The following is a 15,269-nucleotide window of genomic DNA, read 5'->3' as shown; positions in this document are numbered from 1 at the left end:
CTGTCCCTAGATATGGGATAGCTAAGCGGGGAAGGGGGGGGGGTAAGGGCAGGGCGGTTGGTGGACGATTTCCCCCCCCCCCCATCTGGTAGTGAAGTGACTTCAAAGCAATCCACTTCAATTTATTGCAGCCTAACAGGATGGCCCCTCTGACATTTGTCGCGCACACGCGTACACATGAATTTGTAAATCTGTCTGTGCTTGGCTACCTTAAATACATGACCTTTCACACACTCTTTCAAACACGTGCATTTGGAGAGGATCCCTAACTTGGCAGAGAGAGAGAGAGAGAGAGAGAGAGAGAGGACCTGAAATACAAGACAGAACTGTATCATTACAGGATGTAACATTTTACATTGAAATACGGGACAATCTTGGATGAATACAGGACAGGTGGCAACGCAGGCAGATGAAGGTTACTCAGCGGCCAAGAAAGACAGCTTTCCGCACGTGGTCAAAGGCACTCCTGCTCTCCATATGACTCCACTTCTGCGCCTGCTTGCTTGAAAAGGTTGGATTGCTGACTCGGGGACTGGCAGCTCTAGATCAATTCAAGCTCATTGATAAATCTGCAGGCAATGAATACATCGGCGCAGTGGTCATTCAAGTTTTCCGAGAGGTGGGGCGTGGCCTCTCTGCCAAAGGGGGCGTGGCCGAAGCGTGCGCGTTCCATCGAGCCCCGCCCTTCAGCTTCTCCTTCCATCTCTGATTGGACTTTGAGGGGGCGGGGCAGGAGGGGCGGGGCTTAGAGGAACTCCCTGTTCGCGGAGGACTCAGAAGTAGGGAAAGATGGCGTTGGCGGCGGTGCTGTGTGTGTCGTGCGGAGTGCGGGCCAGGCTAGTCCCGCGGCTGCTTCCTTCACCTGTACGGGTAAGGTGCTATGTGTTCCGCCTGGATATGCATACGCTGGAAATTTGCCGCACCTCCCGACGGGAATAAGTGGTGTAAATTTGCGAAACATCTTCCTTTAAGCTATGTATAAATTTGTTTATGTATCGGGTGGAGGAGCAAATCTTCCCCGTACATAGAAAGACCACTCCTCTCCCTGGCTCTGCTAGTTTTCTGTTTGCAAGGCGCTGTGTGTGTGTATATGCAGGGGTGCCAACTTCAATAAAATAGGGGGGGAGGGGGCAGGTAAGCCCCACCCCGTATGATCAATCACATGACATTACACACACACACACACACACACACACACACACACTCTTAAATAGGAATTACCCTCAGATTTCTGCCCCTAGGAATTGACTCCTATGTGTATATCTATATATCTGTATCTTAATTATTTAACTAAAGGTGAAATGTAAAAAAACCCCGGGTAGCACAGCATAAAATAGGACAGCCTTTAAAGGTGCTGAAAAATATGTTCATTTGCAGGATCATGCCAAGATTAATCCACTTATCAAAAGATGTACCAGCAGCAGAGAATCTAACGCCACCACTGCCATTCTGCAGTGTTTATGGGGTGGGGTATCACCTGCTCAGATTTTCATTCCAAAATTCCAAAGTAGAAAAAGCTCCTTATGCAGGCTGAAGCAGCTTTTTGGGACACTCCCCCCTCCCCCCGCATTGTGTGTAAATAAGAGGTTCCTTAACTGGCATTTGCTCAGTACTTTTCCAGAGTCTGGAACTCATTTTAATGATCTCCATTGGTTTCAGTGGGAATTGTATCAATACTGAAGTCCACAGCATTTGAACAGTTTACTGAGCTCAGTTAAGAGGCTCAATGGCCAATCTAGAGCTATTTGTTTGAAGCCTGTGCTCTAAATGGAGATAAGATCAGGCTGCAGGAATGTGAACTTTGAACCTGGTGTTTGAGAATGACAGTTTTCTTTTAAAAGTTGTTTTCTTAAGCTGTTATCAAATGTGAGATGGCATGAATGTCCAGCACTCATTCAAATGGGCTAGGGAAGATTTTTTGTATTTGTTCATAGAGAGTTGATATATGGTTAAGAGAGAAGCTCATTAGGCAAGCAACTCTCAGGTCAATTCTCCCCACACAGGTCAATTCTCCCCACACACTTCAAACTTATCCCATGGGTGGGGTGACAGTGGGGAAAGTTAAGGATCTGGTCTGCTGGCCAGAGCCAATTCTTCACTCATGCTGTTAGGTTTACAATTAGATAATGCACATAAAGCAGGGGTCAGCAACCTTTTTCAGCTGTGGGCCGGTCCACCGTCCCTCAGACCATGTGGTGGGCTGGACTATATTATATATATTATACAGTGGTACCTCGAGTTACATACACTTCAGGTTACATACACTTCAGGTTACAGACTCCGCTAACCCAGAAATAGTGCTTCAGGTTAAGAACTTTGCTTCAGGATAAGAACAGAAATCATGCTCTGGCGGCGCAGCGGCAGCAGGAGGCCCCATTAGTTAAAGTGGTTCAGGTTAAGAACAGTTTCAGGTTAAGTACGGACCTCTGGAACGAATTAAGTACTTAACCTGAGGTACCACTGTACATGCCCCACAAATAACCCAGAGATGCATTTTAAATAAAAGCACATATTCTACTCATGTAAAAACACACTGATTCCCGGACTGTCCGCGGGCCAGATTTAGAAGGCGATTGGGCCAGATCCGGCCCCTGGGCCTTAGTTTGCCTACCCATGACATAAAGTTTTCAACTTGTAAGTTATATACACAGATGTTAAGTATTGCTATTGGTATTCACAGCAATGGTGTTTTTTTAAAAAAATAACTATATCCACAGTAGCTTTATAGCTGAGAATTATCTAGGTTTTATTAACCTGTAAAACATAGTAAATTATCTTCTTTCCCTTTTTCAGCTTTTAAGCCATGGAACAAAAGTAATGTATCAAGCTGATCGTGCCTTCGCACCACTTCAGAAAGTGATGCTGCCATCAGATACGTTTCATGGCAAAGTGGCCTTTATCACAGGAGGTGGCACTGGCATTGGCAAAGGGATGACAGCTGCTCTTTCTGCTTTGGGAGCAGAGTGTGTTATAGCAAGCCGGTAAGAGCATCTATTCCATTTTGCATGATGTAGTCTTTTAAAATGGAGAGTACACTTCTCAGTATGGAGTCCTCTGCACACCTACTTGGCACTAAGACCCGCTGAGCACAGGGAGGAAGCAAACACGTTTAGGGTAGACATGTTAGTCCTACTCAATGACGCTAAGGTAACTTAGGCGTATTCATTTTAACTTCGTGGGATGCAACCCTAGGATTGCACAATGGATTCTTCTGGTTTTTTTAAGCAGTCAGGCAATATTTGAGAAATCCAAGTTCACTGAGCAGTGTGTTGTGAATTGACACTGAAGGACCATTCAGACAACCACACCAACACTCAGTAGCGGATTTTTGTTCTGTGGGGTCCTTTTGGGGGCGCCGTTTGTTTACCTAAATAAGTGTGACTGTGCCCAAAAACACGACTGAACTAAATTCATAAGAATGAGTTAGCTCCATTTTTCTCCCCTGTTTTAACCTTCACCGCCATGTCAACGCTTCCTCCCCTCTCTTTTTGTGCCACAACCCCACCTCACCCCATGGTGACCTGCATCTTCTTATGTTGTTCAAAACTGAAAATTTTCCTCTCAGTGTGCTTTACTCAAATTTCTGCTGTTGTTTTTAAACACCCACTTTTCTGCTTTCAATGTTTCTCCATTCTTGCTTTTGTCAAACTTGTCTCTCTCTCCCGTTCCTCAGCTGCCTCATGTGAGAAAGATAAAGGATGCAAAGCCCTCAGATATTCCATTGTTTGAAGCTAGTTTACTGAATCCTCTGCTGTTGTTTGAAACCACCATTTTCCTCTCTGTTATCTCCATCCCTGCTTGATTCAAATTCATGCCATCATTTTAAACTACCACTTTTCCCCTTCTTGATTGTGCAACCTGCCTTCTCTTTGGCTCCCACTCTAACTTCATACAAATCCATTAGGCAATACAAATCCTCCGATAAGGGCTGTGCAATGACATCCTTACATGTTTATATGTACAGTGGTACCTCGGGTTAAGTAATTAATTCGTTCCGGAGGACCGTTCTTAACCTGAAACTGTTCTTAACCTGAAGCATCACTTTAGCTAATGGGGCCTCCAGCTGCTGCCGCGCCGCCGGAACCCGATTTCTGTTCTAATCCTGAAGCAAAGTTCTTAACCCGAGGTACTATTTCTGGGTTAGCGGAGTCTGTAACCTGAAGCATATGTAATCTGAGGTACCACTGTATAGGAAAATATTATTAAACAATACTTATTGTTGCTGTTTAATGGTATAATATTGAGAGAGGCAAAACACTCATCTTCATCCAAACATGAACTTTTATTTGAAGGAACAAAAAGGAATAAAAATTATTTTGAAAATCGTAAAATCTTCATTAAATGCTCCTGGGATATAGTGGAATGTAAGTAACTTTTTACTCCTTTAAGGGTGCAGGTAATATTCTTCCCAAAGTGTAACACATCCTATGGGGTTTAAATTGAGCAGGGGGAGTGGGGACATGAATTTTGAGCCTCAGAAATAAATGAGCAAGCACTAAGAATATCTGCCTCCCCAATGAGAAACCTCTGTTTGTATTTAATAAGATGTTTCCACAACAGCAACTTCAGTCTGAAATAGAATTTACTGCGTTGTGTCCAATGCTAGTCCTACTCAGAGTAAACCCACTGAAATGAATGAACATTAATAACTTAGATCCATTAATCTCAGTCAATCTGCTGTGAATGGGACAAGCATTGGACAAAGCTCTTCATTGTCAGTCTGCCACATCACACATGAAATCACTGCTAAGCTTTTACCAAAACGCTAAGAGAGAAACCCCAGAAGTTTGATGTACAGTATATGGCTGTAATGGAAACTCAACCGTAACGTGTAATTATTTATAGGAAACTTGATGTATTGAAACAAACAGCAGAAGAAATTTCTTCTAAAACAGGAAATAAGGTATTGTTAAATAACAAATGTTATTAATGGTATATTCAGTTATGGGATTTTATGTATGTAAGAATATATTTAATTATTTCTTTTTCTCTTCTGCTATTGGTAGTGGATATATTGATAATAGTTTATTATACAGGTCCACGCAGTTCAGTGCGATGTGAGAGATCCAGCATCTGTTAGCAGTGCAATTTCTCAATTAATTGAAGTGGCTGGACATCCAAGTGTGAGTATCCTAATTCAAAACTTTAATTAATCATTACTGGAAAAATCCAACTCAGTGTGCATTTAAAAAAAAACCAACCTTCTAAATGTAAGCAAGCTAATGAATTGAAAAGGATTCTGAAAGATTTTAATATTTTCAAAAGTAATGTTCAGTTGAATCTACCCATATAACAAAATCCATGGGAATAGGTCACAGCAGTATTTTGAGGAAGCTGTGGACTTTTAACTGCCTGGTGTCGACATGACCTTGATGTAACTGGGATGGGCACCAGTGTGTACACATGAACCCCCAGCTTCTCCCACATCCCAGTGAGGACTGAGCATGCTCAGTGGCCACACAGTGCTTACTGACAGTTGTGAAGGCAAATAGATTGGACTATCCTGGAAGAAGGTATGGCTGATTGCCTGAAGCTCCACATGACAGCACTCACGGCTTCAACATTTTGCTGCAGCTCCAACTTGCATCACAAACCTGTCGGAATTAGCTTGTTAAAAGTTTTGAAAGCTGTGGATAGGAGATTTATTTTTTGTTAATGGAGGGTTCCACTGCTCTCAGATACTTTTTACTGGCCAAAAGGCAGTTAGATAAAGTCACCATCTCTATGTTCGTGTCTTGTGAGTTAAACTCAAGAGGACAAGTGTGGTTGACTGGCGTTGCTTGCTTGGTTGGAACGCATACTGGAATTGATGCAAAAGCTTTTAAAACCAAAATGGTTACTTGGTTTTTCTCTGCGCTGCTGATCTTTTGCTGTTGCAAAAGGTGCTGGTAGGTTATACTGACTCGGAGTGTGTGTACCTTTAAGCCAAACCATGGCTCAGCACACATGAACCAAGATGTGGTTTCCTGGACTGAAATTGTCACCTGAAACACTGTCCTGCTGCTGCCTCCCTAGCTGATGTTAAGCCACAATTTGGATTAGCATTACGTCTGAACCCAGGCTTGTAGTTTGTCTTGCTCCAGACAAACCACGAGCCCTGGTTCAGTTCTAGCCAGAGGCAAACCATGCCTTAGCCCCAAGCAGTGGGGTGGCAGCAGGACCAGGGAATGAGCAGGATGGCTCTGATTTTCCCTCCAGGAACCTGCACTCTTGTATTTGTGCTAAACCATGTGTGAACTGGGCCACTCTGTTTTTCTGTAAAAATTCTCCTGGAATTTCTGAAACCACCACCGAGTATCTTAAATGTGCAGAAGACTGATTTCGGCAAATATTTAAGCTTTCTTTCTCCCTTTCAGGTTATAATAAATAATGCAGCTGGAAATTTTGTATCTCCTTCTGAACGTCTTTCCCCAAATGCATGGAGGACAATCACAGATATTGTTCTTAACGGTACTGCCTATATAACTCTGGGAATTGGAAAAGAACTGATTAAAGCACGAAAAGGTAAATTGAGACTGACAGAGCTTGTCCTTTTCTTACTGAATACCATTTTGGACAAGAAATAGATTTTTTGGGAGGTGGAGCCTTCTTAGAACCCTGAAAACCTCAAGCTTTATTTTCATAGAATTATAGAATTGTAGAGTCCAGCCTCCACTGTCTCTCTGTCTCTCTCCTTCGTTGATTTGACCTGTTTTAGGAAACTGATAATTTGGAAAGGAGAGCAAGAGCAATACATATAATTAATTTTTAAAAAATCTTGCATCTTCCAGGAGCAGCCTTTCTAGCCATCACCACAATTTATGCAGAAAGTGGGTCAGGGTTTGTGTCGCCAAGTGCTTCTGCCAAAGCTGGCGTTGAAGGCCTGTGCAAGTAAGTAATCTTTTAGCAACCGTCCCCCTCATTTTTTTATTTTTATTTTTTAAAAACACTCCCTCTTAAGGCTGAAATAGACCAACCCAAAAGAGACAGCTTAGAATTGGAGTGAGAAGTGGCTGTTTGCCATTGTGGTGGGTTCAACAAATTCATTTTCATTGGGTTTTTATTTTATTTTAACAAATCATATACTATTTAACCACAGTAACCTCAAAATGTTTTACAAGGAATACAATACAAAAAAGGCTAACAGTGGTTAGAACTATAAAATCAGGCTTCAGATAAAATGCCTGCTGGAGTAAACAAATTATTCAGCAGGTGCCGGAAGTTCAAATCTGAATGACTTCATATAGATGTTAAACAGTATTGTGGACAAGATTGTATCCTGCTGTAGACCATAGTACAAGGACCGTGGTGCTGCAACAGTCTCCCATTATTGCTTTCTGGACATGGCCCCTACCTATGGGGGCAGGATAAAATATTAACCCCAATACCCATTCTGCCTAGGCAGTCCAAGAGGATACTTGATCAAAGGTATCGAAATGACCAGAGTCGCATTCCAGCTGTCGAATGCATTCCCCAAACTGTGCTTGAATCAGAGGTGGACTTTGGCCTTTCAGTGCCCTGTGCAAGAACAAAATTTGGTTCCCCCTGCCTCTTGTTCTGCTCAGTTCACCAGACCATAGCTGTGTTGCCCAGCAGCGCCCCTTTGGCTCAGCAGCCAGTAGCAGAACCAGTCTTAAATCTGCCTCTGCTTGAACTATGATTAAAACAGATCCACGTGATTCATAACCTACAGGAATTCCTGCATTATCCTCAGTGGACGTAGCCCACAAACAGGGTAGGGTTACAGCACAGAAGGGCAACCTTTGCCCTAGGGGCAACCTCACTTCATGTTAGCCCAACACCTGCTGAAGCTGCTTCATTTGTCTATCCCATCAGAGTTCCTTCTTTCCTATTCACTTCCTCCTTATTTCCCCCCGATTTTTGGGAAAGTGTTTTCTCCCTCTGTGTGTAGTTCTTCTCCATTGGGAAGGGACCTATGAACAGAAAACCTGTAAGCCCAGATGCATTTTTATTTTTACTTCTAATCCTCTTTATATGCCGAATACTTACAAAGTCTCTTAATGAATTTCTAGGTCTCTTGCAGCGGAATGGGGTAAATATGGCATGAGATTCAATGTGATTCAACCAGGCCCAATAAAGACTAAGGTACATGATCATGTTTTGTAGCCATTAAAGAATTGGCCGAGACATCAGATTGACTTTAGTGACTGGGTCTCTGAGCCTAATTTAAGTTCTGCTTGAGAGAGATCTCATAGCTGCCTTGAGCACCATTTTGTGAAAAGGAGAGGTGCAAATAAATACTGGTTTAAATAGAACTTGGAAGCACATATAATCATTATCCACCTTCATTCTCTCTTAAAAAAAAACAACTTTGTAAAATTATATACCACTTCATCAAAAGCCACAGGACAGTTTACAATGTAGCATAATAAATAAAACATAATAGGTTAAAAAAAGGTAAAGGACCCTTGGACGGTTAAGTCCAGTCAAAGGTGACTATGGGGTCGCAGCGCTCATCTCGCTTTCAGGCCGAGGGAGCCGGCATTTGTCCACAGACAGCTTTCTGGGTCATGTGGTCAGCATGACTAAACTGCTTCTGGTGCAACAGAACACCATGACGGAAACCAGAGTACACGGAAACATCATTTACCTTCCCACCACAGTGGTACCTGTTTATCTACTTGCACTGGTGTGCTTTTGAACTGCTAAGTTGTCAGGAGTTGGTGCAAAGCAATGGGAGCTCACCCCGTCGCGGGGATTTGAACCGCCAACCTTTTGATCAGAAAGCCCAAGAGGCTCAGTGGTTTAGACCACAGCGGCACCCACGTCCCGAAATAGAACATGATAAACAATATATGTCAATAAGTAATATAACATATTTACAATTCAAAAAATAAAATTATCCTATAGATGCAATTTATAATAATAAATACTTATTAACATAGATAATCTCATGGCATAAATTATTATCTACTTACCCCAGTTATTATCTAACTTACACGTTATACATATCTAACATAGGTTTTTTGTGTTGTTGTTTTTCTGGCTTGTTAAGGAGTATTTTTCTGCGTGATATGGTTGCCTGGGCGAAATGTATGACATTTAGTGTTTCAGTAGATACAACTCTACTAGAGTTACCCACATTATATCCCCAGTTGACACTTGCTTGATCTGTGCTACACAGTCCGTTTACTTTTACCCATGATTGTTAAGTATAAAACTTTTTCAGATGGCCTCTAGCAGAGTTCCGAAAGCAATAGTTTCTCTCGATAATTTTCTTCAGGGAGCTTTCAGCCGTTTGGACCCAGAAGGTGTGTTTGAGAAAGAAATGCTCAAGAGAATTCCTTGTGGGCGTCTGGGAACAATAGAAGAGATTGCCAATCTTGCCACCTACCTCTGCAGTGATTATGCAAGTTGGATTAACGGAGCAGTAAGTTATCATTCTAGTTGCTAGGGGTGCCCGAATCTCATTGCTACTGATGCTAGAATATTGTGATCCAGAAGCCATTTCCACCTGGTCCCATTAGAGGGGGCTAAATGCTTTCTTTGGGGCTAGACAAGCTCCATGCAAATTCATTGGGAATTTGACTTCTTTAAAATTATTTGCGGCTTTAGTTGATGGAAAAAGCAGTTTGTGGATATTCTAGCATAACTAGTTCTGTTGAATGATGCTTTCCATTATGTTTTTACTAAATAGAAAACATTAATGACTTAAAAGTGCTTTATTTGGCCGTACTAGGTTTCCTTAGCATATTGGTTCAACTGAAACCAGTTCAAATTATTGTTGGGAGTGGCTTAATGGGGGAAAATGTGCTTTAATCTTGCAGGTCATTAGAATGGATGGTGGTGAATACGTCTCTATGGCTGGAGAGTTTAATCACCTAACCAAGGTAATAATTTGCAAGTCGGATCGGCAAAGAAAATGTCGCAGCATGCTCTGTGCCTTTTTGAAATCGTCACTCTGTCTTCCAATGTCACCAAACAATGCTCAGTTTTCATTGGGCAGTTTTTTCAGGGTGTTTATGTCTTCACTATTTTCCCCCCCTTTAACGAAGTTTGTAAGCCCCCCCCCCTTCTAATACCTCCCTCTTGTGCATGGATAATGATGTTTTGGCAATGTAAGCACTGGCACTCACACCTGAACATCAGAAATGTAGAAAATTATATGTTTAGAGTTCAGTCCCGCCAAAAGTAAGCTTTTAATCACATTCATTTCAATGGGGAAAGATGCTTGATTGTGCCCATTATGTCTGCATAAAACTCAAAGACGGAAAAACCTGAAGTTAGTATCTCATCTAAAATGTTTTATTTTCTATGCTAGGTTACCAGTGAAGAATGGAATAAGATGGAAGAAATGATAAGGAAAACAAAAGGCTCATAACTTTCTTTCAAACTATATTTTTATATAGAAATCCAAGCACTAATGTTGGTATTAATTGACTGACTTTTATACATTTTCAAGGCTGAACAATTTTAATTTACATACAGCACAATATTAAATGCTTTTTAAACAAGCATCGTAACAGAAATTGATCAGTAATGTGTGGTTTCATTTGGGGGGCTGGTTTGGTATGTGATATTATAAAAAAAACCAACTTTGTTTAGCATGCCAGTTTAGAATGAGGCCTTGTATCTTGCCTGAGTTTTGGTTATAGAGTTTGAAGTCAAGCATTTATGTCAAGCAGTTCTGCATCTCAGGAGAAACTTCAGTTATTATCAGGCAACTACGTATATGAGTAGGAGAGAGACAACACTTCATCCCTCCCCAACTCCCTATATTTGTGGCAATATGGCAATATCGTGAGAATATGGTCATCATCTGATCTGTGACCCTGAGATGCAGTGATATCATGGAACGATTGTTGAGGTGACTGCATCAGTAATCAAATGTTGACAAAACCAAACAGCTTCTGTGAAAAAAAGTGTGAATTTGATTGGGGGGAAACTCACACAAGAGCTGGAGCAGCTATACCAATAGAACAAGGAGGTGGAACCTTTTCTAGTTGGCAGACCAGATCCTTAATCTTTCCACAAAATTTGACAGATGGGCAGGAGCCAAACACAACCCTCCAGACCTCTGTATCTGCCCTTCAGAAATCTTCCTGGGTCACACCCCTCACCAGTCCTGCTTTTGCACTCTTCTCTTCTCAAATCGTGGAATTGGAAGGGACCCTGAGGGTCATCCAGTCCACCCCCCTTGCAATGAAGGAATCCCAATACATGTTCCCCCATCCACTATGAAACTGTACTGGACCCTTCTTAGCTTTGCAAATATGCCTAGCAGCTTTATTGCAGAATGTACGTTTGAACTGTGACAATGCCCCTTGCTTACCAGGAGAGAGGATATAGAGCAGGCATAGGCAAACTCTGCCCTCCAGATGTTTTGAGACTACAATACCCATCATCCCTGACCACTGGCCCTGTTAGCTAGAGATGATGGGAGTTGTAGTCTGGAGGGCAGAGTTTGCCTATGCCTGATATAGAGGGATGTTTGTAGAAACTAGCCTACTGCACTAAGGTACATTTTACATGCATTGCTGCTCCTGCTTTTGTCTGTGGCTATGCCTACCCACAAGGTATGTGTCTTCCACAGGGAATATGCACCTTCAGCTGAAACGGGTTTCCCACCTCTGCCCTAGAGATTGGTAGGGATTGTTCTTCTTTGGGACCAGCTGTATTCATATGAAACTTCTTTTATTTAGAGTTGAGGCCATTGGTCATTCTAGACCCAGGATTGTCCGCTCTGACAGTAGCTTCCCATAATCTCAAGCTTTTCCCAGTTCTGTTTTTCTTAAGACGGTCTTTTGAACCAGAGATGCTAAGGATTTCTTCTTGGTCTTCCGAGTTAAAAGTGGCCACTAGGTGGAACCATAAGACAGGAAGGAAAACCTCCAGAAGCACATTTCAGGTTATGAAAACTCATAAAGGTCTTACACAACCTGTGCGATTTTCAGCCTCCCTACCTATGCAAGCTGAATTGCTGTAGGGAAATGAGCCCAGTAAAACGTAGGGGGCATCTTGAGCTGGCACCAGCATAATTCCATGGTACTGAAAATGTGTAGAATATTTGAAATGAGTTTTTTTTAAAAAAAAAAAAACCTCGTAGAAACACAAAACAGGCACTTAAATGTGTTGTCCAGCAGTTAGATATATGGGAGGACCACTTTGAAAAGCTAAACCTCCCTTCTAGAAAAGAAAACAGCCAGTAAGTCCCATTGTCACCACAATGTTCATTTACTCCTATTGCCTCCAGGTTGGCAACTGGGAGATGAGGCACAATTCGTACCTTGCAGTGGCCAATGTGTGCTTTAACGGCTATGCAGGAAGGGGCAAACTTTGATATAGTTGAGAGCTACCAAGAGTCAAGATAAATGGAATGAAATTGACCGGAGGCAACTGACACACTGGCGTTATATGGGGCTTGCAACTACCCACCACATCAGTGTGGGTAAGTGAAACCCTATTTTCCTGGACTGGACAAAAGAAAAACTTCATTTGATGTTTCAAATGAGGAGGGGGTGGCTTTCTGAGTTCTTGTGGAATTTCTACTTTTTCGTATGAATGTAAGTTGGACTTAACTACTAAGCGTAGTGTGACTTGCATCCTTATAGTTTAACTTGTAGCCATAAAATGCAGTAAAAGAAAATGGTAAATGATCTGCCTTGGCCTGATTTACAGAGATTCACAGCACTGGCTGCTCCCATTTGATGCCGGTGGGATTTGCAGCCACGCAGCAGCTGGGAAAAATGGGGCACTTATATTTAGGTGCTTAATTATGGATTGCTGAACAACATGTTGCTCATCTAGAACTGATAGTTCTGATCGGCATGAATATTGATGCCGGTTGTGATTGCTAAATGTTAGATGGCAATATATAATTTTTTAATAGCGCAGGTGATGAAAATGCAAGCGAGATTTTGCTTCACCCAATGACATCCGCATATGCAGCTTTTCAGTCTTCTTGCTTATGTTTTGTGTAATTTATCAGCCAGCAGAAAAGTTTCACCATAGACATATGATGGACGTTTGCTGGAAGCATTTAAGCAGAGGCTGTTAAGATACCAGGCCATCTGCAGCAGTGGGGGACCTGTGGCTCTCCAGATGTTGGTTTACTCCAAGCTTCCTCAACCTCGGCCCTCCAGATGTTTTTGGCCTACAACTCCCATGATCCCTAGCTAGCAGGACCAGTGATAGGAATTGTAGTCTCAAAACATCTGGAAGGCCGAGGTTGTGGAAGCCTGGTCTACTCCCATTATGCAGCTCCAACAGCTGGGTGAACACACTGAGCTGCTTTCAGACTATTGTTTCATTAAGCCAAATACTATCTGCTCTGGCTGGCAGGCTATGCAGCCCAAGAATTAGAATTGTAGAGTTGGAGGGGACCCCAAGGATAGGTAAAGGGTAAAGGGACCCCTGACCATTAGGTCCAGTCGTGGCCAACTGGGGTTGCGGCGCTCATCTTGCTTTATTAGCCAAGGGAGCCGGAGAACAGCTTCTGGGTCATGTGGCCAGCATGACTAAGCCGCTTCTGGCGAACCAGAGCAGCGCACGGAAACGCTGTTTACCTTCCTGCCAGAGTGGTACCTATTTATCTACTTGCACTTTGACGTGCTTTCGAACTGCTAAATTGGCAGGAGCAGGGACTGAGCAACGGGAGCTCACCCCATCGCGGGGATTTGAACCGCCGACCTTCTGATCGGAAAGTCCTAGGCTCTGTGGTTTAACCCACAGCACCACCCGCGTCCCTTCACCCCAAGGATAATCGAGTCCAACTCTCTGCATGGCAGGAATATGCAGCTGGCCCATACTGGGATTGAACCCACAACCTTGGCATTTTCAGCACCACACTTCAACCCAGTGAGATAACCGCCACTGGTCAGTGCTTGAAGGACAGCAAAGAACAAATTGAAGATGGAAGCCCTTAATTTTTGTGGCAACTACTTGGGGTGATAATTCAGACCTTCCCCACCAACAACACCTTTCTGCCTTAATACAGTCACAATAAGAGTCAGCCTCTGGAAGCCTAGGCTAACTTTATAGAACATGATCCTTAAAAGGAGCCAGAGTCATCAATGAAAATAAGGTGGGTGTCTTGCACACTTTCCTCCATGTTCAGACTTCTCGTGTTTTCTTACGGTGACGTCTATTTGCAATACTTTGCTTTTGGCATAATAAGGTAGCACCCTAATAGTTTTTTATATCCCAGGGAGACAGTGGGGTCCAAAATATCCTTTGCAAAGAAAGATGGAATCCTATTTCCAATGCTTTTCATTTGGGAAAAAGTTAAGCCCAGCACTGCTCTGATCGGTCTTGCGTCATACACATTCACAGGTTTCCCCTTTTCAGTTGAGCATGAAGAGACAAATCAATGGTTTAATTGTCAATCTAAGTTTAATCATTTTGCCATTCATAATCATGCCTCTAGGCAGATATTCAAATCATTGTATCTCTTTCAGAATACAGTCATATTTTACATTGCATAGAGAAGTTAGAGGTGAGTGAGAAGGTGAAGAATTAGCTCACTCGGCTTGTAGCAGAATTGTCAAAATAGGCCACCGAACTTAACTAAGCCTCTTAATGTGTTAAGCCTTTTTTTCACCTAGAGACACTCCTAATTTAGTACATATTTTCAGAAATGAAACAAGGCACTTGCTCATTGGAGGCCATATTGTATCTTTGCGAAATGACTTCTAGCTTTCAAAGAATCGTAGAGTCGGAAGGGACCCTGAGGATCATCTAGTCCAACCCCCCAGCAATGCTGGAATATTCAGCTGTCCCATTAAGGGATTGAACCTGCAGCCTTGGTGTTATCATCACCATGCTCTAATCAACTGAGCTATCCGGTGGTGAAAGGATAAAATCAGCACCCTTCAAATATATATATATATATATATATATATATATATATATATATATATATTTGTAAGCATTTTAAATGGAGTAAATTTAGCCCAGACCTGTTCATAAGCAGCGACAACCCCATTTAATTAACGCAAATATGCATGATTTCATATCCCTCTCATTTCTAGATTTCTGGAGAAATTACATAGATTTAACTGGGATGTACAGCCACCGCCTCTTTAACTTTCTAAAATTGGGCCCACATTTTAAACCAAAGATCTGAACGCATTGCACACATGGGAGTTCTAGAAGTAATGCAATTTTAAATGCTCATACAATTGTTAACGTAGTCCAGAAATCTTACAGGATGCACTTTTTCAAAACGTTCAGGGCGATAGTACTTGGATATCAGCCATTGTATCTCCTTTTGCAACCAATGGACATAATCCAGGGGGGGAAATGAAAGGTGGTTTAAGTTCCAGTGCTGA

At 42.3% G+C, this 15,269-nt stretch overlaps 1 protein-coding gene across 2 annotated transcripts; it reads left to right on the top strand.

Moving 5' to 3' along the window:
- Positions 1-740: 740 nt before the first annotated feature.
- DECR1 (2,4-dienoyl-CoA reductase 1) lies at positions 741-15,233 on the top strand. Of its 2 annotated transcripts, XR_014159568.1 has the most exons (11): positions 741-870; positions 2,794-2,981; positions 4,846-4,903; positions 5,037-5,123; positions 6,357-6,504; positions 6,771-6,870; positions 8,013-8,085; positions 9,224-9,370; positions 9,768-9,830; positions 10,262-12,388; positions 13,728-15,233. XR_014159568.1 is itself a non-coding variant. In XM_081874618.1 (10 exons), exons 1-10 carry the CDS (start codon positions 790-792, stop codon positions 10,319-10,321), a joined length of 1,005 nt encoding a protein of 334 aa, XP_081730744.1. In that variant the 5' UTR covers positions 741-789; the 3' UTR covers positions 10,322-15,233. The 2 variants fall into 2 exon arrangements, 1 of the variants encoding a protein (XP_081730744.1); XM_081874618.1 differs by having other exon boundaries at positions 10,262-15,233.
- Positions 15,234-15,269: the final 36 nt, after the last annotated feature.

This window comes from Podarcis erhardii (genome assembly GCF_964252035.2).
Source record: "Podarcis erhardii genome assembly, chromosome: 8".
NCBI lineage: Eukaryota > Metazoa > Chordata > Lepidosauria > Squamata > Lacertidae > Podarcis > Podarcis erhardii.
The sequence above is the reverse complement of the archived record's forward strand: the minus strand, read 5'-3'. Positions and strand labels throughout refer to the sequence as shown.

Excerpts from the sequence above, each read along its gene's own strand:
- DECR1 (XM_081874618.1), top strand. The coding sequence starts at position 790 with ATGGCGTTGGCGGCGGTGCTGTGTGTGTCGTGCGGAGTGCGGGCCAGG. Across the intron at positions 2,982-4,845 it reads GAGTGTGTTATAGCAAGCCG|GAAACTTGATGTATTGAAAC; the intron begins GTAAGAGCATCT and ends AATTATTTATAG. Across the intron at positions 9,831-10,261 it reads AGTTTAATCACCTAACCAAG|GTTACCAGTGAAGAATGGAA; the intron begins GTAATAATTTGC and ends TTTCTATGCTAG.